The sequence below is a fragment of the Struthio camelus genome, chromosome 2, assembly GCF_040807025.1.
Source record: "Struthio camelus isolate bStrCam1 chromosome 2, bStrCam1.hap1, whole genome shotgun sequence".
Lineage (NCBI taxonomy): Eukaryota > Metazoa > Chordata > Aves > Struthioniformes > Struthionidae > Struthio > Struthio camelus.
Genome location: NC_090943.1, coordinates 108657698 through 108683272, shown reverse-complemented (window position 1 = coordinate 108683272; position 25575 = coordinate 108657698). Strand labels below are relative to the sequence as shown.

The following is a 25575-nucleotide window of genomic DNA, read 5'->3' as shown; positions in this document are numbered from 1 at the left end:
TGCTGCCACTCATGTAGTCAGTGTCCTTTCTTTTCTTTCCTCAGGAATAATGAAGAAAGTATCAGAAGCCAATGCTATGCAACCGAAACCTAGATCAAATGTATGTTATGAAATGCTTTAAACTGAAAATTTTTGGAATAAGCTCATTACTCACTTAAGAAGGCAGACTAATTAGAATGAACTAAATAAGTAGACATTAGATACATCTTACAATCTTTACATAAGAACACACAGCCAGATCCCATTTACAACTATACCATGTAAACAAATATGATATAATTTTAAGAGACTCATTAAATAAATTAATTAATAGCAAGTTCAGGTTAGTTCAGAAGAAAGATCTGTTTTACTACTTTTATTTTTATTATTAATATAAACAGGCGACTTTTTTAATTATTTAGTTTAAAGTAGAAAAGAAACTTTAGCTACTGCTATCAATTTGAAGAAATTTACTATTAGGAGAGTACTTACTATTAACTCTTTGCCATTTACACAGATTTATGGGACATGGAGATATACATATTTCTCCACAGTGCTTTCACTCTGTGATATCTGTGCCTACAGGATTTCAACAGCAAAACCAAAACCTAAAACTTTACCTAGAATTGCATAAAATATACAGCTCCTAGAAATGAAAATAATTCACAAGCATGAAAATTTTTACAAAATCAAAATGAGAGAATAAAGTTTGTAAAGAAGATCTTATCAATGCTACCATGAGTGAGATCTGAAGACCAAAGTGAATATTTTAGATTATAGTGATAGATTGAATAACTGGAAGACATCATTGATTAATATTGTTCAGGCACTTCTACCCTTGACTTCATATACTTATAAGAAGTATTGATTTAAAACTTATTATTTAATATTATTTAAAATTATATTAATATTAATTAATTATAATATAATTAATATTAATTATATTAATATTATTAATATTATTTAAAACTTAGAAGTATTGATTTAAACCAAGCAATGCTAGGGCAGCTGAAAGCACCTGTCAGTCCTGGACCATATATTGCACTCTCTTCTTCCATTTAAGAAGATTTGTTGAGAACTGCTCATCATTCATCTAGGGACTGCAGAGTAATGTGTCAGAAACTCCAAACTGGCAAGGCTTAATCTTCAGGTAATCTTAAAAATGCTCATTAAGGCCTGAATGTCTTATATACTTACTATTCAAATACAGTGCTATTAACCTACCTAAAGCTTTATTCTAGTGTTGCAGTGCTATTAACCCGCCTAAAGCTTTATTCTACTGCTGCAGACTGGACTTGAGGACAAACTTTGATAGTATTGTTAGTGTTGAATAGCATCTTACAACAGTATATGGCTACTCTGCTTTCCATGGTCACAAAGAGAGACATCTGCTTCAAAAACGGCCTTTGCCATTGTTTTTGTATATATGTCATTAGCATAACATGTTTGTTCTTATTAAACTTTCTATGTTAGGAATCCACTATTGTATTTCCTACTAGGAGGAGGCTTATCAGCACTGGTCTGAAGTCAAATGCTTAACAGACCTTTCCTGAATCCAAGATTTATTTATCGTAAGTTAAAATGGGCATAAAGCCCCTCTCTGAATTATAGTAAGTTCATCTGATCTGATTTTGATTTTGAAAAGGAGCCTCCAAGTCAATTATAGGTTAGCGTAATATAAAAGGAGTCTTCACGGGTAAATGAGAATCGGGCCTACAAACTCAGGTGTAAAGATCTATTGAATCAGTGGAAGCACAGACTGAAAAAGGACGACACAATTTTAGCATCCATCATACAGCACTCTGAATCTTACTTTGTCAGCTAGTTTTAGGGTCAAAATAGAGCTATAGTTTACTCACTTCTACTTTTATTTATTTTTCAACAAAATCAAGATAGGACCTTTCCTAGTGAGGTTCAGTGCTTGGTTAAGGATCAGAGAGAATCACGTCAGCTTGGGGAGCACTCAAGGAAGTTTCTACTTTCCCCCGAGCTCTCATGTGCAGAGGCTGCTCCACTTTAGGAATGGAGCTTCAACTATTCATTAGAGTTGAATCTCCATTAATAAACAAACTGAGGCCAAAGAGTGAGTCTGGGGGCTGGACTACTGGTTGCTCACACTCCTTAGCCATTACAATGACCTCCTGGCACGATTTTGGCCCGTGTCAATCAGAACTACCAAAACATATTCTTAGATATGATGTGCAGTTTGCCAGGAACCATTCCCAATAAGCAGTCTGGATGTGTACTCTGCACCAGCAAAGGTAAAATAAGTTTATCTATATATATGTGATTACACCAGTCAGCCCCAAGGCCAAATAATGATTTCTGAACTGCTTTAGGTATTAGCACAGGCACAACCAGAGTTCTCACCTGTTATGCAAGCTAGTCCCTGACGTGCTAGGACTTTTTCCTGTCTCCCAAAGAATGCAACACTTCATGTTTCTAGAAAAATGAGAACTGTGAGGAGCACAGTAGATTGGGTAAAGAGAGGAAGGGATCCTATACAAGCTCTGTGCACCTTTGCAGCATGGTGTATTTCACAACGCGCTTTTAAATGCACCTCCTTGCTTCATTGAACAAATTTAGAGGTAAAGTACTATTGTACTATTTGGAGCTAAAAGCTACAGGTTGCAACAGTGCACATAAAAAACAAAATGATTCAAATCTTCCTGGAAATGACCATAAAGGGTGAAAATACACAGTTCAAAACTCCTGCTTTAACTTTCTTTTGGCAAAGAAGCTGTCTTTTAGTTGTTATACTCTGACTTTAGTAAAGGGTTTCTTTGCTAAAAGTAAGCTAAGAAAGTATTGTATAAATACGCTTCATGTGAATATACAACTTGCTCTTCTGCAACAAAGGGTCTGCAATTATGATCATAACAAAACTTATGGAAATACGGGGAAAACAAGCCCAGAATGATGACTAATAATTATATAATTACAGAGGAGGAAAAAAAAGAATAAAAAGTATGTACTTCTTCCAAACTGGACAGACCACCTAATCAGAAAGGGATGGATGGAGTGATCGTTTCTGGCATCCCCATTCACAGGTAAATTCCATTCACATCTTCCAAACTTTTTCTGTGGCTACTATGTCAGGATGTCAGGAAAAGTTGCTGTAAAGTCCAAATGAAATATATAGAGGCTATCTCATAAAGTGATTTTACTTCAGATCTTAAAAATCTTCCATATTTAGCTTCCAATGATCTTTCTTCAAAGATGTTTAATACCATGCAAAGACTACTTAATGCCTGCATGTCTTGTCATCTTTTTGATTTAATTATCTTATACAAGTGCTGTCTGGAGATTTTACACTCACTGAAAAAAAAAAAAAAGGAATTGAGTTCCACCTTGCAGTTAGAGGAACAGTTGCAGCAAAAGCACACAATTAAGGTTTTAATTCTGATCAGCCTCTAAGTCTGTGTAACTGACAGTTAAAGTTAAGCAAAAAATCTGTTTGAATTTACCAGACTGCCTGAAAATGAGACATAGAACTAAACGCCTACCCCCATCTATCCAAGTTTCTACATCACTAACAGTTTTGAATAATCCTTGATATTTCAAGTTGCTCAGTTACTGCAGATAGGGAAGCCACCTATGGTCTCTTTTTAAAAGAGAATTATTTTCTTTGTTTTGATAAACACATTTTGAACACAAAAATTTCCATGAAACACACTAGACAAATGAACTTGGAGCAGATATTTTTAGTTCAGTGATACATGACCACTTTATAAGACCTGTAGAGTTCTAGGAACAAGCAGAGTTTAGTGTTATTTCGAAGGATGTAGAAGGCCTTCAAGACAGCTATGTTTAAATATCCACAAACATATAAAAGTGGGAAATTAAGCAATCCTAACCCATATTTATATTTATAAATAAGTATTCAATTATTAAAAACTGATAGAAATATGTAAGTAATGCACTTCTAGACTTTTATCTCAATTGTTGATATCTACTGTGTAAAGTCTGGCCATCCCACTCCCACTGCGCAAACAAAAGACTTTGCTCCTATGAATTCTCCTATGCAAATTTCTCTTCAGAGCACACGTGCAAAATTTTCTGCAGTCTGGCAAAGGCTAATGCTGCTTCTGCAGCTGTGGTTGTTTCTGGCAGCTGTGAATTTTGCTAGGTGAGAGATGTGCATATGGAATCAAGGGTAAAATTGGATCCAACAAGGAAATGTAATGTGCACACTCAGCTTTTTCCTACATTTTCTATATGTCCAATAAGGTTAAAAAAAAGAACAACTTTACCATGAGTTTCAAAAGGCAGATGAGACTCAGCAGAAGGTTCTCTATAGCGCAATTATTTTTATACTGAGTGCATGACTTCTGGATGACCTAAAGGATTTCTTTTAGAAAGGCATCCAATCTGGACTTCAAAATTTCTAGTTGTTCCAATGGTTAATGATTATTACTACCAAAATAGAAAGATAAGGAAAAAAAGGAAAGAAAAAGAAACTTCTAGCTGTTTGATCTGGTTATGCCTTTGACTGCTAGGACAGAATCCTCTGCAAACAGATATCCTCTTCTTTTGCTGAAACCCACAGTGTACGATCACAGCAATTTTTGCCTACTCCTTTACTTCATCAAAGTAATTTTGAAACGGTGAAAGATTGCATATATTCAAGATGAGCTACCATATGAAAAAAAATTATATCGTGAGATGACATTCGATTTTATTACAACAAACTGCATCCTGGAGCCCTCACTAAAGACCATTAAAGTCAGTCGGAACTGTGTTTGAGGGAAGCCTAGATTATGTTTGATAGTAACAAATGAAGGAAAGAAAGCAAGCAGGCAGAAAATAACCTAGTGATCCAAATACATATTTAAACTGACATCACATAGCTGTCACTACCCCATGGTGCTCCTATGCAGAACTCTCTAAAAATATGAACAGGAAATAGCAATGTATGAATGATACTTTGGATCACATTGATAGTCTCCCTAGTCTGGTACTTGATATTCAAGAGTAGCTAGAAGTTACTCCAAGAATCCTAATGATAATAAATACAGGAAATAAGATGCACAGAGAGATATTTCTGACTTACTCTAAAGCTTAGTGGATGTTTATGCATCCACTATGTTGAATTAAAAATAATTATCCACTCCATAGATTGTTAGCTTACCTCCAAAATGTTATTCAGACATCTTATTAGTTCTGTATTTATTCTGGTGACATTTTTCAGAAATAGCTATTCCTGATTTTTTTTAGAAGGTAGAAATAGGCAAAGTGAGATCAGAGCTGAAAATCTTGTGCAACACGCATTGTTCTAATCAAATTATTTACTGATGTAACTGATATCATGGCAGATTTTAAATACTAAGGTGTGATCCAAATTCTTTGACCATGGTTGGATAAGAAGCAGAAAACTTCAACATTGAAAAATAGTTTCAGATAATTTTTTACATCTGATTGACTTTTATCAGTTTTCTTAAAATATAACAAGATGTCTATGGAATTCAGATTATTCCTCATACTATGCATTACTTCACACTTGTCAACACAGAATTTTGTCAATCCATTTGATTAAATCATATCTTCTTAAATTGTTCTTAAACATTTCCGCTTGGAGCTTTGAGCTAAATCATTCTCTTCTACATCAATCTTTCAATATTCCAATATCAATATATTGCCACTTTTCAGCTTAATAACTATCTTTTTATAAGTGGTTAATTAATGTAATATTAGTAAGTTCATCTGATATGATTTTGATTTTCAAAAAGGAGGCTTCAAGTCAATCATAGGTTAGTTTAATATAAAAGGAGTTTTTGCAGGTAAATGTGAATCAGGCCTACAGACTCAGGTGTAAAGATCTATCGAATCAGTGGAAGCACGGCCTAAAAAAAACTCCGTAGTTTTCATATCCATCCTACAGCATCCATATAATATTTCTTCTATAGCCTTTCTCTTCAATGATAAAGCATGTCTCTACTTCAATACCTTGAACATAAAACAGCCTGCAACTTAAAATATTTCTTTCCAGCCTCACAGAAATGTTAGAAAGATAATTTGATTAACGTATGCAAGACCACCTGGGTCTAGGAACCGAAGTGTAACAAAAATGGAGCACTAAATTGTACATATTGAACCTAAATATTTAATATTTATTTTGATTTTATTTTGTTTGAAACTAATTTCTAAACTATGAAAGAACTTAAATGTCTATCATATAACTGCTTAAATTCCAGTCTCAAGTAGGAAGAATTCTGGAAGATTGGACAAGCATGAATTTTCCTTAAAAAACTTGTTTGATTCAGTGTTTTATAATCACCTCTTTATTTCCGATTTCAATCAGTTTACCTAGCTTTAAGGTAGCATTCAGAGATCTATAATTACTTCAGTCATCTTACAATGGTGTTTTTTCCTAAAGAATAAATACAATATTTACCACTCATCATTTCCCTGGAAGATTGTTATGAAGTAATATATTTCTATTAGTAATTTGGGTCTATATTTGGAAAGACATAGGAGTTTCTAAAAACACCTAATAGGGTTTTCCAAAGCAGCTAATTCCATTTGAATTAGTTAAGCACCTTTGAAAATCTCTCTTGGAACTATCTATATCTTTAAAAAAGTAAATATTTCTATAATTCCCTGGTTTCCTCATTTGTAGCTAATAATTCCATTCAACTAAGCATGGATGGAGCAATCATCAGTGTCGCCTTTGCATAAATTCATAATTCACGCATGAATCTTTTTGTTCCAAGGACTTGCCATTCTGTTTCTGCATCTTTTCCGTTACTAAGCTCTAACAGGATCTAGTCTTTATTACCTTTCACAGATTCATTTTTAGAGGTACCTCTTCCATTGTGCTAAGATTGATGAAAAGAAACCACGTAGCTTGCTTGTAATATACCTCTAGCCTTTTGTACTTCACCTCCATACCGCAACTAGCTATTCTGTAAAAATTGTGTCTTACAGCTGATTGGTATTAATATTTATTCTTTTCTATTTACTTCATTTATTTTCATTTCTCATGAACCATTGGGCAACAAATACATTTTTTCACTTAGAATATGGTTGTTTTCTGTATGACCTTCTTTATTGTATTTTGTCTAAGCTATATTTATCTTCCTTGATTCAGTTGTGATAAACTTAAAAAAACCTGTATAAGAAGTCAAAAGCATTTAAGTTTCCCGTGTTTACTCTCTTTTACTGATTTCCAAACATTCTTTCTTTGAAAACATCATGCTAACAGCATTTTAGGCTCTAGGCATTTTCAAGATATACTGAAATTGATTATACTGTGTTTATTACTGACTGACTCATCCATACTTACCACGTGAACTAATTAATGAATGTGCATTCTACAGATTCTTTTTCCAAAAAAAAAAAAAAATACTAATTTAAGTGCTGTGATATAGCTTCCCTAAATCTTGTTTCTTGGAAATATTTATAATGATTGTATAGGCTTTGCCTACTGTTCACATACAGTGAAATGAAATACATAGTTTTCTTGAAACAGTTGCTGATAGAATATTGAGATTCTTTGGCTGGTCACCTTCTATAATGTAGACGCACTCTCTGTCAGGAGGATACTTGTTGGGATAATTGGGAGAGGTGAAGATGCCTCCTTCTGCATATTTTGTCCAAGTTCCACACTGCACTGGTTTCTGTCCTTCGGAAGTAGTTTGCTTTTCTATAAAATGATCACATTAAACATTATATAATTAGTTCACAAATTATTATGTCTCTCTGACTCTTAGAGCTCTCTTACAGGTTAAAACAGTCACTTCTGCTAGTGGCCAAAGTTTTTTTCTGTTAAGATAAAGAGTATCATCACTAACTTGGGGAAAATGAAACTGTCCTTTGGGGGTAGAACATCTAATTCTTCCTCAAAATACCTTTTCATTCAAGATTGATTTCCGAGGATAGAAGGGGCTTGGATGTCCAGGGGAAGACGCATTTATATTGCTTTTGAAATAAAACCCTTGTAGGAAAAGCACCTGTTCAAGAAATGGGAGACACGAGTTTCTCTTTCATATGTTTCAGAGGACTCAAGCATGTGCCCTATCAGCAAGCTGCATGCTATGGTGCAGGAAAACGTCAGAGTCATGGAATCAAGAAGAAAACGTGTGGAATTCAGACAGAACATAAGAATTGTTTCTAATTCAAAGCAGCTTAGCTCTACATCCACCTGACAGATGGATAGAGGGAATTCCTGGATTCTGGTTCTAAGATTATCTTTATTTTTAACTTGTTGTTTGCTGTAAAATGTATAAATAGCTCTGGGGCCAAGAACTGCAGCTCAGAACTTCCCTTCTCCTAGGTGAATCATTAGAGAGCAGAGTCAGCCCCTCTTCTTTGCTTTCTTCCTAGCCCTGAAACTCTTGCACCCCTTCCCGCACATTGGCACAGAGCAAAGACCTCACACAGGTGTCCCAGGAAGCTCCTGTATACTGCAAGCTCAAAATCTATCTATCTGTCTGTCTGAGAAGAACTGTTCCACCTCACTTAAGCCACTAATATTTAGCACCACATCATTACTTGTTAAAATAAGTACCATTGGATTTTTTATCAGATCACAGGCACACTAATACTAAAAACAAATGAACAAAAGGCAGGCTCTGGAAGTAGGTATGCTATTAAAAACTAACAACTAAAATCCATACTTTAGACTCTAATATAATGTCTGAAATAATATCTGAAGTTTACATACCTGTTCCTTTTTTGGTTGCCCCAGACAAATGTAGGATGATTAGACTTGCTACAACTGAAAGAGAAAAATAAATTGGATATCACAGTGTGCTAGCGCCTGCAATCAAAGCAACTGTAAACATCTAATGCACAAGAATACAAGTTTAATAGAATTACTGCACAAAAACGATCTGTTTCATGTTTACTTGCATCTTTAAATTACATTTCTTGTATAAACACATCTCTCTGTGATCTGCCCATGGAAGTATTTATCTTTGTAGATGTAGCCAACTAAAGAGGAGATCTTGATTAAAATAAAAAAAATCCCCAAGCACTGATGTTTCCCTCCTATTTGTTTCCTTTCTAAATATTAGAACAAAATATTTAACCAATTTATGTACTATCATAACTTGAGCCAATAATAAAAAAGTGATTGCTTCTAACAGAAGGAGATGAAAGCCTGCTAAGTTTCAGTGCCAGTAATCTCTGCTACTATGGCATATTAAAATTTGAAAATGGATATTGTGACTATGAAAGAAATGAGAAAGAAATGAGGGGTCGGGTTCCTCATATGCACCCATATTTGCAAATTCTCAATGAAATAAATTATTGTATAAACTTGACAGTCCCATTAATCTAGTTTGTGCGACTCTCCGAGAGCGAGTTGCTTTATGCTGCAATGAATCTGCAGCCTGCTTTACAAATAAAAATTTCTATCTGCAACCATGATGGCACATCTATGAGAACAAATGTGGTCTTTCTTAGCTTGACTTCAAGCTCTCCAGCAAAATTTCTGAGTTTCTAGGAGTTACAGAGTATGAAATTCTGACTGGAAAAAAGCTAAAGGGAAATGCTTAGGCCTGTAGTAATGAGATTGCTTTGGAAGACCAAGGTAGCAACGTTCTGGTCACTAGCTATCTACCTGATAAAGAAATCGTCCACTGAGGGTAGCATTTTCCTCCCTTTACCTATATCTTGCTCAGCTGTTGGAGAAAGTGGGATAGCAAGAGCCTAAGAGAACAGATCCATCAGTTCCTGGAGTGCTGAGGGATTTTGACCCCAGCTACTTTGGCATTCAGCCTGGACATAGTGCCCAGATCTCACTAAAGCTAAAGTACTGATGAACTTGCATGTTTATCCTGATTACTTCAGATCAATGACTTGTGATTTGTAGTGTTGACTATGAGGAATTAATAGACTTGTGGTCTTTAACAGATGTAATTGAATGGCATACTTTCCTCTCCTTACCCCGAAGAGATACCAAAAGGCATCACAGGCTAGTAACTAGCTACCCAAATGGTCCCTTCTCAAATGTCGTTGCATCATTTTCAGATTTTATGCCATAAATTGTGTGCCATTTTAACTGTGAAGGAGGCCAGTTTCTCTATATTTCCAGTATTTTAATGGCATTGAGATGTATACTTCAATGTCTTTAACCTTTCCCATGCGACAGAGAGTTTCAGACATGGAGGACGGCTACCTTATTAAACAGAGAAAGGTTGAAGCGCTGCGAAATGAAGACTTGGCAGCATACTCACTGTTGGTCAGGCTCACCTCCCCTGTGCCTTTTGAATCCCCAGCTAACAGAGATGAATGTTGGCAAAGCTGGTAGTTAAAAAGTCTTCTGTGTCATCTGCATTCAGTGAGAACATTACATCTGCTACTTGGACCTGGATGTTACCCAACCATTCATGTCCTTACTCTCCTTAGAGATGGATTCTGGAAATACGTGCTAGCTGGGACTCTACCCTTTAGCTATGTCAGAATCTGAAGGCAACGAAAGATTTGCCCATTTACTAAGCTGCTCATTTACTTTGCTGTGCTTCCTGCAGCGAACATTTTGCATCTATGCCTATAATCCTCACTAGTCAAAATGTAATTTCTCGATAGTATAAGGTGTTAGACTATGGAGCCAGCTGCAGGCATTCTTTCTTCCCACAAATTTATGGGAGCTAGAAGAGGAGACAAAGCAGCTAAGTAAACTCGTGGCTAAGTCAGAGACCTTTCTTACTAGGCTGTTAATAACAACTCATACCTTATTCTTGTAGATGCCTTTCAAGCACCTTTAAGTATTAGCTCTCCTCTCTTTTTCTACACAGAAAAATTGAAGTTCAGAGAAATAAAGTAAGTTGTCCAAGTCACCAAAATATTATTGGAAAGATGATAGAAAGAACACAGGCCATTTCAGTTTCAGTCATAACTGCTGGAAAGAATGCTTCCAAGTCACAGAGCCATGTTGCTCCAAAGCAGGGAGCTCTACTTAAACATCATCATGCCAGTATTCATTACTCATAAGGAGCTGAAATGATTTTGAAAATAAAATGTAATAGACAAGAAGAGACTAAGATACCCTGAGCTTTTCCTTGATATATCATAGCAAAGACATTTGCACACACAGACTGAGATACTTCTCCTACATTAAAAGACAGAGCATGCCACTTGATTTAGTGTCATTAAAACTAGCATTACCAAAATACACATATTGCAAGAAAGTAATTAAAATTATTGGCTTCATGGGAAAAGTTTACACAATGTGTTTCATTCAAGCAGTCAAAACAATCCCATTTATTCTATGATCCCTCTCCTTTTTTGTCTCAAACCACTGGAAAAGAAAAAAAGTCTCCAACGAGCCCAATCACGCAGTCTTTACTCAGACAAAACTGTCACTCAAGAAGCTTTGACAATAGAGCAACAATACTAGCATTATGCGGGTTTGAGAATTATTTCAAAGTAGTTTCCATCAAATTTCTTGTTGCACATTTCTTGTTGCACTCTCTGCTTTCCTCCTCCCTGTTTCTCTCCTAATCATCAGTCTGGTTATAATCATGCTTTCTAGTGCCACTCTTATGATGCATCTGTAGGATCTTTGCATTTTCCCATTGCAAGTCATACATTAAAAGGTCTCTTTCTTGGCCAGGCAGCTTCTGGGCGCTATGGTTTGGCTTGGATGTGGTTTAGCCCCGCCAAGAGTTTTTGGAAAAGCGTTACCTACACAGCGCTGTTATTTTACAGGTGCGGGCATACACAGAGGTACTGAAGGGAACTGTGTCTCCTCAAGCCTCTTCAGGAGGGTGGACCCTATGCAAAATTGGGCGGGAGAGATAGTTGCATGCAGGTAGCCTGAGGCCCCTGGGGATCGTTATCGAAAAATTAATATACTTCCATGTCTTCTTTCAGCTCCCGGGGGATTTTTCCCGAGGGGGCCGTCCCCACCCCGAAGCCCGCTAGCGGGGGCGCCGCGGCTGGTGCGTGTAGCGGCCCGCAGCAGCGCCGGGAACCCCGCCCGGGGTGGCCGCCCCCGCCGCGGCGCTCGGTGCAACGCCGCTCCCCCCGGCCCGCGCTCCGGCGCCGCTGGTTCGAGTCCCGCCTGGGGCTACACCGCATTGTCGCGAAGGGCGAGGGTAGTTCCCCACCACCCTTACACTTGGAAAGCCATTAAACACATTGCGCCCAGGTGAAACCCTCCAGCCTGCACGAACACGCATCCCCCCAACTCCCATATCACCGTGCGGACTCTAGCTACCGACCTCCCTCTGCTGCACAGCACAGTAATGGGGATGGAGCGAGGGGGGAGAAAGTTTACCCCTGCGCCATGAATGTCTGGGCGTCCCGTTATCCTAGTTGCGGAAACAGCACAAGGTGCCCCCTCCCCTCAACCTCTGCGCGGAGGCAGAGCAAAGCCGAGAGAGATGGCAAGAGGGGGGAGATACTCACTGTGAAAGAAGCTGCGCCCATGGGTCATGTCTGTTCCTTACAGAAGGGGCTTCGGTCTCCACTAATTCCATTTAGATACGGGAGGACTTCCAGTGGCGGGGAGAGGATGGAAGTAGAAAAAGAAGGAAAAAAAAAAAAAACCCTAAAGCCCACACACAACAGAGCGGAGCAACCCTTCCTCTCGCTCGCTCTCCCTCGCCGCCTTCAAATAATCACCGCCGGCTCAACCACATCACACCCGAGCTACCATCCTCACCACCATGAGCGTTGCATCGCGGCGGGCACGGCGGCGGCGGCGGCGGCCCGCGCATCCAGGTGCCGGCGGGCGGCGGCGGCGGGGCGAGCCGAGCCCCTAGTCACCAGTTTCATACAAAACCAAAAGCAGATCGAAGCATTTCCTGCAGGACTCCGAGCCCAGCGACTTCCAGCCCTTCGGCTTCTTTTGATGCATTGAAGAAGGGATTAATAGGTCCGTCATCAGCTCCCTGTGCTTGCTCCTCTGAAGGGGTGGGGGTAGGCGGGGGGGTGGGGGGTGAACCCAAAGAGGAGGGGTGGGGGAAGAAAGATTTACCAAATAGGGGATTTAGTCATATTTCTGTGCAATGCGATCCTTATTAGAGAAGAAATCCTCTAAAACCGAACAAATCCATTTTGCAAAACCCTCTCCTTGCGTGTTGCATAGTATCAAGCGGTAGCAGCGGCAAGAGGCTGAAAACACATTGCACCGTCTCAGATCCTCTGGGGAATGGATGGAGCGAGATAGAGATGAATGAGGGTAGAGAGCTGTCCCCTCACTCCTGCAGTTCAGGGCGAGAGGCAGAAGCAAGCCCTGGAGACTCTTCCATTCATTCAGCGCAGGGGAAGGTTGAGAGGGCAGCGGCGGTGGGGAAAAGACTGATTTCAAAACTAGGAAAGGAAGAGTAAGAGGAGGGGGATTTTTTACCCTCCCCGATCAGTTTATAGACTAGTCAAAACGCTCGTGAGTTCCCCCTTGAACTGCACCTGCCGAAAGGAAGCAGAGAAGATCTCCCCCGTTGAGCGGAGACTTCCCCATGTTCGCACGTACACACAGACACACACACACACGCGCACACGCACACAGAGAAGGGAGCAATAAAAGTTTAGCTGTTAATCCCTCCGGCCGCAGATACAAGGATTGCCTCTTCCAATCAGCCCACAGACGACAGCAAAATCTCTCCCGTTCCCTCCCCCCTCCCCTTTCCAGGCTTAGCTCCCTCCCCAGCTACATCTCACCCCAAACACCCGTCCTTTGAGGAGGCTGCGGAGGGCTGGGGGCGGGGGGAGAAGAAGAGTAGGGGGGGAAATAGTAATAAGGGTAGTGCGGGGAACCGAAATGATCGCAGTGAAGAGAGGAGAGGAGGGCAGCGTCCCCTCCTCGCCTCCCCTCTCGCTGCCGCCCGGAGCGCCGCGGCCCCGGGCGCCCCCCCACTCTCGCCGGGGGCTGCCGAGGCACGGGGGGGAGAGGAGGGGCGGCGACAGGAGGGTAGGGCGAAGGGCAGGAAAAATTTGTGCCGCCGAAGTACGAGGGGACGGGATCCCCCCGGACCCGGCCGTGCTGCAGGCAGCGGGGGCTGGCGTAGCCCCAGCCCCTTCCCCGGCGGCCGGCGCCTCCGCGGCGGGGCCGCCCCGCTCCGCACCTGCTGCTCCGGCCGGCCGCGAAGAGAAAAGCGCGCCTGCCCGGGCGGTGCGTGTAGGGGGTGGAGGGGAAAGGGTGCAAAAAAAATTAAAATCGAATTGCAATCCCGGATCCACCTGTGAAGAGAAAAAGGTAACGGGAGGACGAGCCCCAGGCCGGACGGCGCCCGCCGGCGCTTGCAGGCGGGCTGCGGAGCGACGTGCGCGCCCGCGGAGCCGGGCTGCCGCCGCCGCCCCCGCCGGGACCGCGGCCCGGGGGCCGGCCAGGGATGGGCAGGCGGGCGAGCACCTCTGCACAGGGCCGCCGCTTACCTGGAGGGCAACACCGTGCCTGGGCGACCTGTTGTCTGCAGGGCAGCGCCTTAGCGAGCCAAGTGCCTCTGCTCCCCTCGGGGCAGCAGGGCATCGCGCAACTGCTAATCCGGAAGGTGAGCGGTGAGAAAGCCTCGCTCGGTTTTTCAGTAAATCACGGTGATTTAACAAAGAACCTTATTTTTCTTTTTAGCCTGTGGATTGTCTGTCTGCTCTGTACTCTGAAATCAAGGAAGTGTCTGCCATTGATACTTAGGAATTCAGATAGTCAGCAACAGCGACATGCATATTAAGATAAATCTGAGGTGATCTTGGCTAGCAGAATTCATGCATCCAGTCATGCAGCCAGCCAGCCATCAGTACAGCCAGCCTATCTGAGCATTTAAAAATCCTGCAGGGTGACAAGGGCACAAAATTCAGCTACAGGGCCCTGCAGTAAACTCTTTCCAATAAGGAATATAGAGGAAACAATACTCCGTGAAAGGATTCATGTATGTTTTGTGTCATTTGTTTTGCCATTAGCAGCAAGTCTGAGGCTGTTAATCTTAATAAACGTTCCACTGCTTTCCAATCCTCTCAGCACTTCCTCTGACCTTCCCTACTCCTTCCCATCTCCAGTAAAATAAGCTTATTTGTGCAGTAATTGAAAGTCACCTGATTTATCCATAGGATCAACTTCTATAATACGGATGTGCAGAGCCTCCCTTATTCAAACGATAGTAGAGCAACTGAAAAAGGAGAAAATAGTCATAGGAGTGTTTCTAGACAGATGTTTCTCCTGCAGGAGCATGCAGACATCTGCACGGCTAAGTTTCAAGTTATAGTTACTTGAAAAGGTTATAGAATAAGTAGGCATAAAACAGCTGATTTTGCTGTTCTGGGAAAATGTGCTGTGTCACATCATATAACAGTCAGTTTCCACATTTTTCATCTTCTGAAATAGGGTGTTTTCTTCTTAGAAGATCTTAGTTCTATTTTGATTGGCACTGCTTATATTAAGGACACCATTGCAAAGGTATTGACAGATAGCACGGGCAACAAATATACTTGAAAAGTGCCAAAATGTAATTGTACACTCTCGCTGCAGAGTGAGATATCCACAAAATAGCTGAGGAGCAGCCACGGTGACCACTGTCTGTTTTGTTAATGAGACCTTAAGGGGATATCTCAGGATCTGCATAGCTGGATGATAAAAGCAGTAAGTTTGTTCAAAAGGTTTATAAGCAAGCACACAGTGCTGGTCAGTTAGAGAGAGGTCCAAATGAGTTTCTACCTCAATAGTTTCTACCTCTCATGTAGAGAGTCAGAAATTTTGAACCTCATGCAATGACTAGTCTTCATTTTTTTTTTAAGCTTTATGTCGCATTTTGTTGCAAAACCCATGCTTGTGTGAGTTCTTGTAAATGCTTCTTCTGAAAAGGTGCCAGCTAGCCAGCACATAAGTTTCACTACACTGGTTTTACCCGGGTGAATGTTTATGTACTTAGCACGTGTTTTTTATATCTTTAATAAGCCAATAACCAGACCCTCGCATTTCTACTAGGCAGCAGACTAAAAAAGGGAGAAAAGGATTCACTTTTAATACAATGTATAATATTTAAAAAAGTTTTTTTGGCTTGAACAGAATAGTGACCATAAATAATTTTCTTAAAGGAAAACTAATTATTGTTTGGAATCCTTTGGATGTTATTTGGTAAAAAGTCTGTTAATTTTTTTAAAAAGTACTAAGGTTTGTGTGTGAGTGTGTGTCTAAGTTTTGAGTTAAGTTTTCTGCATTTTTCTTAAAGTAAGAACATTAAGATACTGCCTTATTTCATTACATGGAACTACAGCTATATTTTTAGATTAGAAATGTACTTTTCATCTTATTAGTTCTTTATTGGATGTCAGTTGAAATCTAATTTTTAAAAAATAAGCAAAACACCTAGAAGAGTAATGTTCTTGATTCAGTATATATCTCATAGTGTTACTCTTTGTAGTTTTAACCAACCATTACATGGTAGTCCGCTTGTATAGTACATTCTGCCAGCCTCTCTCTTTCACTTTAGCAGTCAAGCTTTCTACTGATTTTAATGGGAGTTTATTTGGAGCCAGAAGATTTCACTCGCCAAGATACGGAGTGTTTTCTTCTTGTGGTCTAACATCTCTAGGCTAATGTAAGACCCTCACAAGCCTGAGGATGGTTAGCACGGCAGAAGGGAGACTAAGCAGTTGGACACCAGTTGAAACACTTTCAAGTTGAGATTTCCAAAATGAAAAAGGACAAATGACTATGAAAATAGTTCTGACAGTTTTGTAGAAACAGTTTCTCATCGAGAAATAAGTGAAGGACCAGGCAATTTTCTTAAAAGCTTTTCTTCTGTCCTTTTATTTTCTGAGCTGTGCTATACCAGTGTTGCAGTCCCAAAGCAAAAATAAAATAAAATAAGATTTCTGTCTTGCTTTCCCCTTTCAGTAATCAGTCTTGGTGTTTATTATGATAAATAACATAAGTAAATAACAGGGGAAGAAAAAGAGGGAAGGGGAACAGATTCCTAACAGATTCCTTTTTTTGATAAGGAAGAAAAAACAATTTTAAAAAGTCAGAATAGAGTTAGTTTGCTTTGATTCGTAACCTATAATAGAATTAGGCAATATGAAAAACAGTTTTATTTCAGATATTATATTCTAGAGGAATTCCCTAGTTTGTATTCCTATGTAATAGAGACCTAAAGATACAGCTGAATTATTTTCTCCTTGAATTAGAACATATCTTTTTGAAAGTTGTTCAGTGTCAGTTAAAAAATTTCCTAATATGGAGAAATCCTTGGTATATTGTCCCAGTAACTAATTACTTTCTCTATTAAAATTTCTCTTATTTCTAGTCAGAATTTTTCCAGCATTTATACTTGGCCTTCCAGATAGTCTTATTGCAGTCCTAGTGTCCTATTGACTACTATTCTATCTATGCCCCTTAATAACTAAACAAGCAGATTAACTCCTCCTCACTCAGATAAAAGGCTCAAAGGATTCAAAGCAGCCATGAGTACTCCCACGTTCCCACACGGAAAGACTCCTTGAACTGCAAGAAACAATGAAATTTCAAAACAGAGCAAATATTGGCTTACTATTTTAATAAATAGCAGTCTACCCATTTCAGGGTGGGAGAGAAGAAAGAATAGAATGATAGGTCACATAGGTCACTTATCTACATTAAAAAAACCCAACAGTGTGAGTTCTGTGCTAAAGTATTTTTTTAAATCACAGATGCACCTTTTGTCACACTCTCTTTGTGAAAGGTTTTGCTACCAGAATATAACAAATCTAAACTACAGGCCCCATATAATACAGCTATCCACAGTGTGACATTTGGAAACGCTAAAATGCATCACCAAGCAGATCAGCACATCTATGCTAGTGCTTTAGTTTAGATGAGGAGTGTGTTTTTGAAGTGAATTACCCAATTGTCCTCACATAGTGCCCACTATGCCAGTGTTGGAGGTACGTGAGCTGGAATAGTTTTGGATGAAACTAAACTGAAAGATGTGCTCCAGGAGGACAGTTTATGTTTTCCAGCTTCTAAAGAGCATGCAATCCACAAGACTCGACTAAAGCCAATACTAAGTAAATCCTTCCAAAAGACATATGGAGAAGGTGTGGAGATCTCAGTACCAATCATTTTGCCTTTCAGACAAGCTCCTTTTGCATGACCTACTTATTAATGTGGACATATCCAATTTTTCTTTCAGCTGAGCTAGAAGCTGAAACAACAAAAACTGAAATATATTCTGTTCTTTTTATGATGAAACACCTACTGAGAAGTAGAATTTATACAGGCACTGGCCCCTATTTGATGTCAAGATATCAGCTTATTTTGATAGCTTAAAATGGAATCTATTCTGTCATTACCTATTTTCTGGGGTTTCTCAGAACTCTATCCAGCAAGTGCAGGAAGAATCTGGGTCTGCACCATTCCAGCTGAAGGCTGGAACACCTTCTAAGCACATGTATAGAATACCTTTTTTCACAAACTTTTATTTGAAATTGAAGTTTATTTCCCTTCTACAAGCTGGTCTGTGTGATAACATTTAAATATCAGAAGCAAGTAGTTTAATTTAAACAAAGAAAGAAGAAAAATCTACTACTTTTTATCTGCAGTTACTCATAATTAGCCTAGTATTTGCTAAAACTTAGCTGGATATACAAAATACTTCATGACTTTAATGAGATAATAGACTTTATTTCTGCAAGAAGCTTACCCTTTTATTTTTTCTCTCCCATCTGCTTTAGTCTTACTCTGACATGGAATGACTTAAAAATTATTTGCTTCATGATATAGGAGTTGGTAAGGCTGCTTACCATACTCAGTCATCTTTGCTTTATCTAGAAAAACACTGGCAACTGCCCTCTCTGGAGCAAACGATAGTTGTGAAAGTGCTGGCCAGGATTCCATTTTTGAGGCTGATATAAAATTAGCAGTTAAAGAAGGGATTCAAGAACTTCTTGGTTTTACCATTTAAAGAGTAAGGGTCATTATTAACATAATTTCATAGTACAGAATACCTTTTTTTAGTAATTCGTATTGGTTTATTGATTTGGTTTATGAAATGAACCAAATGACTGTAAAAGTACATAACTGTCATGGCAAGCTCTTCCCAAGATTATATTCTGAATTAGGAACTACAGGCTAAGATTTTGAAGATAGCTGTGCAAGATAAACCATGGGGATATGCTTAACCAAAAATTGAAAACTGAAATGGCAGAAGCTAAAATCAATTTTTAAATATCTGTTCCTCTTTATAAAGCTTCTTAATCTTTAACTCACAACTAAATGAAAACTTAAACATTTAAAATTGTTATGTACAGTAATTCTAGAAAAGAATTTCCTTCTAGTTGCCACACAGTAGACGTGTTATACAAACTTCAAAATATCTTACATAGCTAAATCTAATCCCCATCACCAGTAACACGGTAACAAAGCTTTATTAAATTTAGGACCATGTAATAATGACTAGCTCATGTTTGAGGTGGAAGATTTGAATCTTTACACTACAGTTAAGGGATACCCTTTAATCCTGAAAATCATATAACCAATAATTAGTATAACTAATTAAGATCTATTACAAAATCTAATACAACTTTATTTTGTGTATTGCCATCAGAATGTTATGTTGGGCAAATGCCTTAAAGAATTAAGGCCTTCTAATATTTATTGTCAAGTAATAAATTATAAATATACTGTTAAATATAAATGATAAATATTTTAATAGATGTTCCATAATTACTATATTATTAAACCTGCTAATTATTACTAAGGAAGACTAATTAATTTCAAGCACAAAATGAGGTATTACAAGAATCAAAGAATGATTCAGGATGGTTCAAAATACTTTCATACCTACATATTTTCTCTCTTAAAGGATTATTTTCAGGATTTAAAAATATATTCCACTATGATTCATATTTATTCAAATAAAAGCTAATGGGTTTTCCAAACCTATGAAATTTCTAGGACATCTTTCATTTATATATCCTAAACTATACTTCAAATTTCTAAACCGTCTTTAATCAAAAGCTACATTTATGTGTAAACATACTAATATGCATACCTAAAATTTTGGAATTCATGTTTTTCATTAATATAGTACTACTTTGTCTTGTGCATTGAAGATTAGAAATAAGTCAACTTTGAGTTTTCTAACTTCGTCTTTTTTGAACAATGCCAATTCAAGTATGAACACCCATACAAGGCAGAACATATTGGAAAACTTCATTTCCACATTTACATAAATTAAAATGAGTCCTTGTAGAAACTTTGCTCAACCTAAATAAAAAGAGGGAAAGAGAATCTTCTCCATACGATACCGGTTGTGGAAAGTGTTAATACAAAACACAAGCATCTGAAAAAAAGCATAAGGCTCCGAAGTGGAGGAGTAAAATGGAAATTGTAGCATGGATTTCTGAGTAAAAGCTAGTGACTGCACACTCCTTAGGAGGATTAAAGTGTTCATAGACAGCCAACGGAATATGCTGATGAACAACAGAAACTTTCTGCTAGCGCAAGTATGACAGCTCTGGGCCTAGTACTTGTTGCCCTTCTGAAGGGCAGCACTCCCTTTAGGCGCAGGGAAAAAGAAAAATTCTCATACATCATCTTTAACTAGTTATGTGCAAATACTACAACAGAGCATTAATTTATCTATTGATTTGACACATGTGAATGGAAAATTTCTGGAAATAAAAGCAGATGACTACTGCGCTAATGAATTGTAGCCAGCGACAAATGTCATTGATACCCTAGCACAATATACAGATGTACTGGTCTATTCGCCACTGTGTATCCATGTTTCAGTATCAGCGGATTCATTTGTGCCTGCTTCCGAGCCATCTCATTCTATCTTTGCCTGCATACTTCCTGCTATAGCTATAGTTATGGAAAAATTATCCAATTACCAACTGGGGATCCCACTTGAAAAAATAATGTAACTTATTTAGGAATGTGAAGATTTAAAATAAAGTACTCGTTCTTCATCATATCTAATGGCAAAGTTTAATTTAGTTAAAAGATATCTTTTTTTTTCCCCTGAAGCCCATTAAATAGTCTCTTTGTCAGTGACAAAGAAATGACTTCTTTATTAGAACAAAACGACATTGTTTCATCTACCCAATAGTATGGCATCTTAAAAACAATTAATTGGAAAGTTCAACCAATTTTTATTTCATTACTGTTCTAGTGGGACAGTGTAATTAAATACATTTTTTTCAGGGGATTGTTAATAGGACTCAATTTACAGTTTAAGACAAATACTCTTTTCCACACTAGGGAGACAGGGTAGGTCTTTATTATTTAAAATAGAATGTTTGTAACGTTGTGCAGTGGAAAGAAGGGCATGAATCTTGCAGTCTCGTCAAACTGTTCATCCTTGCAACAGAGTAAAAGAGGCAATGGCAGGTCACACATTTTTGACTCAAAGTAATTATTGTTAGATACCATGAAAATACTCATTACTGAACACATTACTGTAGGCCTGGCTCAATAAGGGCACTAATTTATACTCTCTTGGAGAAAAAGAATTTGAATGCTATATGCTATTTGCTAACCGTGAAGTCAGCCTCTTTGATATATCTACCGTATGAGTTATATATGTGACAGACAGAGAAAAGCTACAGGTAAATACATTGTGTCCTGATAACTAGATTGAGATAACAGCAGAAGAGGAAGAGCTATACAGGAACGTTGAATTAGATGCAGAAACCTAACCTGGTCAGCAGGTGCAAATCAACAAAATTTGACTGAAGCTGTTAGATGCACGTTTATCATTTCCAATGAAGTTCTGTTTTAATTTCTAGTTTCTAGATTAACATGTAGTTTAGACTTGCACTGTTCTATTCTACTTTTAATCTTGGGGTGGGGAAAAGAGGGGAGGTTGTCATAGGATGTAAAGGGTAGATATATGATAGAAAGTGTGACATACTCCTTTGGAGATACTTGGATTTTAATGAATACCATTGCAGGTATACTCTTTTCAGGTAAATCCTCTTCTCAGGTAAAAGTGTTTTATTACAAATATTTAAAAATTTGTGTAGCTTCATTGTTAAATATCAAACCAGCCTCTGGTAATGGGATTCTAAATACTTCTAAGGACCTGAATTTCTCTGTCAGAAGTACTCAGAGACAACCTCCACCATGGTGAGGTACATTCAGCATCATATCACATGATTTACACCCTCCAGTAGGTTTTTGAGTTTTAAATACAGTGACCGTGAGTGAAAATGGAATCACATCGAGGTTCTCAGCAATACAAGCAAATTCAAAGTGGATTTGCTACTTTCCCCAGAATGTGTACAAATCACTCACCTGGGAAGGACATGGAAACCATTCCAAAGAGTTGCTGCCCAAGCAGCACCTGTACAAGTGGGACCAGCAACTTCTGCCTTCACATCCCAAATGTCAGGAAAAGACAGATCCTTCTGTACCGCATGCGGTTCACACAGCCAGGTCCTGCCTATGCTGGCACAGGGGCACACTACTGCCTTACATGCGTCGAGTCATTTTGCTGCTTTCAGAAATCAGTTGTCTTATGAAACTGGCTTCACCAGTGTTTCACAGGGAAGCTCAGAAAAGGTAGACCAGATCTGTGTTATGGGGCTGTTACAGAAAAGTCTTAACATAAAACTTAATACTGCATTCCTCCCAACCCCTGCCATCTCAATTTCTGCTCTACTTCAACAATATAAAATTGGTTGCTTTGGTTTAGGTAACTCCAAAGAGTTACCGGTTACTTTGGTTTTACATTCATAAAATCAATGTTATCTAAGTGAGAGAAGTTCCCGGAAGAAACTAGGGAACCAGGAAAGTTCAGAGGTAGATCGGATACAAACCACTAAATAGAGTGCCAATGGTCATTTTTTCCCTTAAGAGGTTTAGCTTGAACCTGCTGCTGAGTTCTACACATTGAAAAGATCTTTCAAGCAGCAACTTAGAAAGCAAGCTTCTTAATTAAAGCAGATGTTTTCCTTGTTCTGCATGAAGGTCTTGCTTTTAGGAGACTGACATCAAATGTTCTAAATGGGACAAAATGTTGATAGATATTAAGGCTGTAATTTCTCCAAGAAACTAACTGTGTTTACAGAATCCTTCTATGACTACTGTTTACATCAGTAAGTCATTAGGTGAAATTTTTTCTTTATTTCTAGATTAAAATGCTTGCTTTCTTATATAGCTTCTCTAATATAGCCCTATAATTAAGTAAAATACACATTTCCTGAAAAATATAAACTTTCTTTCCAAGGGCTAGGCTTATGGGAAGAAATCACCATTATTTAAAATCCTCACTGGAGCCAAATTTAGTATCACTAAGTCAATAATGTTAAAATTAGCTTTGATTGCCATCTTTTGAATGGCCTTTCATTCACAGTTCATGTATGCAAATTCCCACAGAGGTCTTCATGTTTAAATGAATAGTATGTACTTGCACATGGCAATTATTTAAATCACAGTTCAGCTTACTCAACATATTCTGCATCATCTTTCTAAAAATGAATGAACTCAGGTTTAGCTATTCTATTTTAAAACTGCCAAACATTATTAGTGAAACAAAGAATTAGTTCAAAAAGTAATTAATTCCAGGGCTTAGCATAAACTGTTATTTTAATTAAAAGCGTACTAAATGCTAATATCATGCTTGTTTTTACTTAGAATATGAACAAAAGGTCTAAATAAGTTACATTTCAAATCTATTTTAAATATAAGTTGGAATATATTAAAACATACGCCCTGTTCCTTCTATTTATAAATTGACTCAAAAGAGATATTCAAAAGTTAGAAAAATTGTATACCATGTTTCTGGTTATACTCCACACTCCAGAATGTGCCATTTCTTGTATTAATTCCCTTCCCACTTACACTGTATAGAGAAATGAACTGGTGTGTAATAGATCCTCTTGACATATTCATTTTCCATATGACATCAGACCTCGGCTGTGTAGCAAGGACAATTACCTCTAATGGGTCCACACAAGATGCAAGGTCCACAACACTTTTCCTCTGAAGCTGTGAAGAAGTGCTTTCTATGCTTTGCAAATCTACATCTTCTTCAGGTTATGCAAAATTCAGGTTATACACAAGGAAGGCACTCTGAGCTTGAAGACACATGAGATTGAGGTAGGTTAGCTTCTACTACAGCTCTGCAGAGTCTCCAGTTAATTTGGTGATTCTGTCTCATGATGGAGAACACTGACAGTCCAAGCAGGTATGTTTGCAGTGTACCACAAAGCACAAGATGGAGATTCCCAAACCAACATTGATCCCACTTCCTGCAGGACAGGAATTTCCAACAGGATAATAACTATGGCCTGAGTGGGCCCGAGACACTCAGCACCATTACGGCAGTTTGGGAAACATGATTTATTGGCTACAACAGGGTGCTGCGCTGTGCCATCAGTGCTGCACTGTGCTATCTCAGGTATCAGATGGAGTCAGCTGCAGGATTAGAGATAAACTGAAACAGAATCTAAAGGATAAATATCCGTAGCATGAATATTATTGAATTTGGCCCCTGAATTTACATTATCAGCAAAGAGATCCAGAAAGGGATATTTAATCACTCCTTCTATACTCAGAGAATGAATTTAACCATTTGGTGATTTAACCATTCGGTGATCCTGGTTCAGTGAAGCTCGTGTGTGATGTGCTGTGCACTTGAATAACTATTTTTTGCCTACAGATAAAATTTTATGACTCTCATTTTTTTCTGGGATAAAAATTTATCAGAGTTATCATGGTGTCATACGAGACACAAACTTTTACATGCCACACTACCGTCATGTAGCATGTTAGCATTGACCTAGTGTTACTGGTAGGAGATATATCCTGGATGGAGTGTCAAGGCTGATTTAAAGTTCGTTAGCATTTTCAATTTTAAGGTCCATTCTTGGTTTCCTGCGTCTTTTCTAAGCTTCACCTTTTTGTGTAGACTTTTTCTGCCAAGAATGAGATTCTGTCTCCATACCTTGGAAAAATATCAAGAATGGTTCAAGCATTTAACAGTCTGATGTAAAGGAAAAAATGTTCTGCTCATTAATTATTACAATTATTTCACTGAAAAGTTTTAAAATAATTGTTTTAAATAGTGGGTATGATTTCAGTTAAATTTCTAGTCCCTTGTAAAGATCTACAAAACCTAAATTTTGATCTACTAAATTTAATGAAAATTCTCAAATTAAGAGTATGAGAGTCTTAGTTTCAGAGGCACATTAGGGCTGTCCTCCACCCAGTAGGAAGGACAGAGAAAAGATGGGTAGGAATAGACAAACCTCAATCGTAACACATAACTGAAAGTATTTTCCTTCTAGATGGTGCTATTGCTTAGTCCTTGTGGAAAAAAAATCTTTTTAGAAGAAAATAAATTAACTGTGATCATTTAATTAGGATCTATTTTATTCCTTACACAAAAAAAACGATTATGTTATAGTGCTAGAAAATCTCACCTATAGCATCACCTAACTCCTGAACGTATTTTCAGGTATTTTAAGGTCTTTTTCAATTTTATAAATACTGACATAACTACATTAAATTGCAGTAATTAACGCTATTGATTGGATTTGGTCTTTAAAATTAATTCTAAAATGGGTCTATTAACACAGAAAGACTTTCTTTTTTCCTCTACAAAATTAAAAGTCTTGAAAGCCACAGGAGACTGATACAGCCTTCTGAAATCTTCACATATGATGTATAAGCAATCAGATGACCTGCACAGACAGTAAAGTCGGCACAGGTCAAAGAGAAAATGG

General features: G+C 38.3%; 1 protein-coding gene and 1 long non-coding RNA gene across 10 annotated transcripts in view; one reads left to right on the top strand and one right to left on the bottom strand.

The window, feature by feature from the left end:
- The window catches only part of NETO1 (neuropilin and tolloid like 1), an 86983-nt gene extending 72582 nt beyond the window's left edge, over positions 1 to 14401 (bottom strand). For 4 of the 9 annotated variants that reach the window (XR_693463.2, XR_011139111.1, XM_009670156.2 and 1 more), the window contains exons 1-3: positions 12337 to 13619; positions 8645 to 8698; positions 7487 to 7624 (exon numbers count right to left, since the gene is read on the bottom strand). Coding sequence is in view for 7 of the 9 variants with exons in the window: in XM_009670156.2 (XP_009668451.1) it covers positions 7487 to 7624; positions 8645 to 8698; positions 12337 to 12364 (220 nt within the window). In the remaining 2 variants the exon portion in view is untranslated. Of the gene's footprint in view, positions 1 to 7486; positions 7625 to 8644; positions 8699 to 12336; positions 13621 to 14304 lie in introns of those variants that run through there. The other 5 variants (XM_068932067.1, XM_009670155.2, XM_068932069.1 and 2 more) reach the window with 5 other exon arrangements.
- Positions 14338 to 25575, top strand: part of LOC138066004 (uncharacterized) — a 37987-nt gene continuing 26749 nt past the window's right edge. Inside the window, exon 1 of the long non-coding RNA XR_011139114.1 lies at positions 14338 to 14420. This is a non-coding gene — a long non-coding RNA (uncharacterized lncRNA). The remainder of the gene's footprint in view (positions 14421 to 25575) is intronic.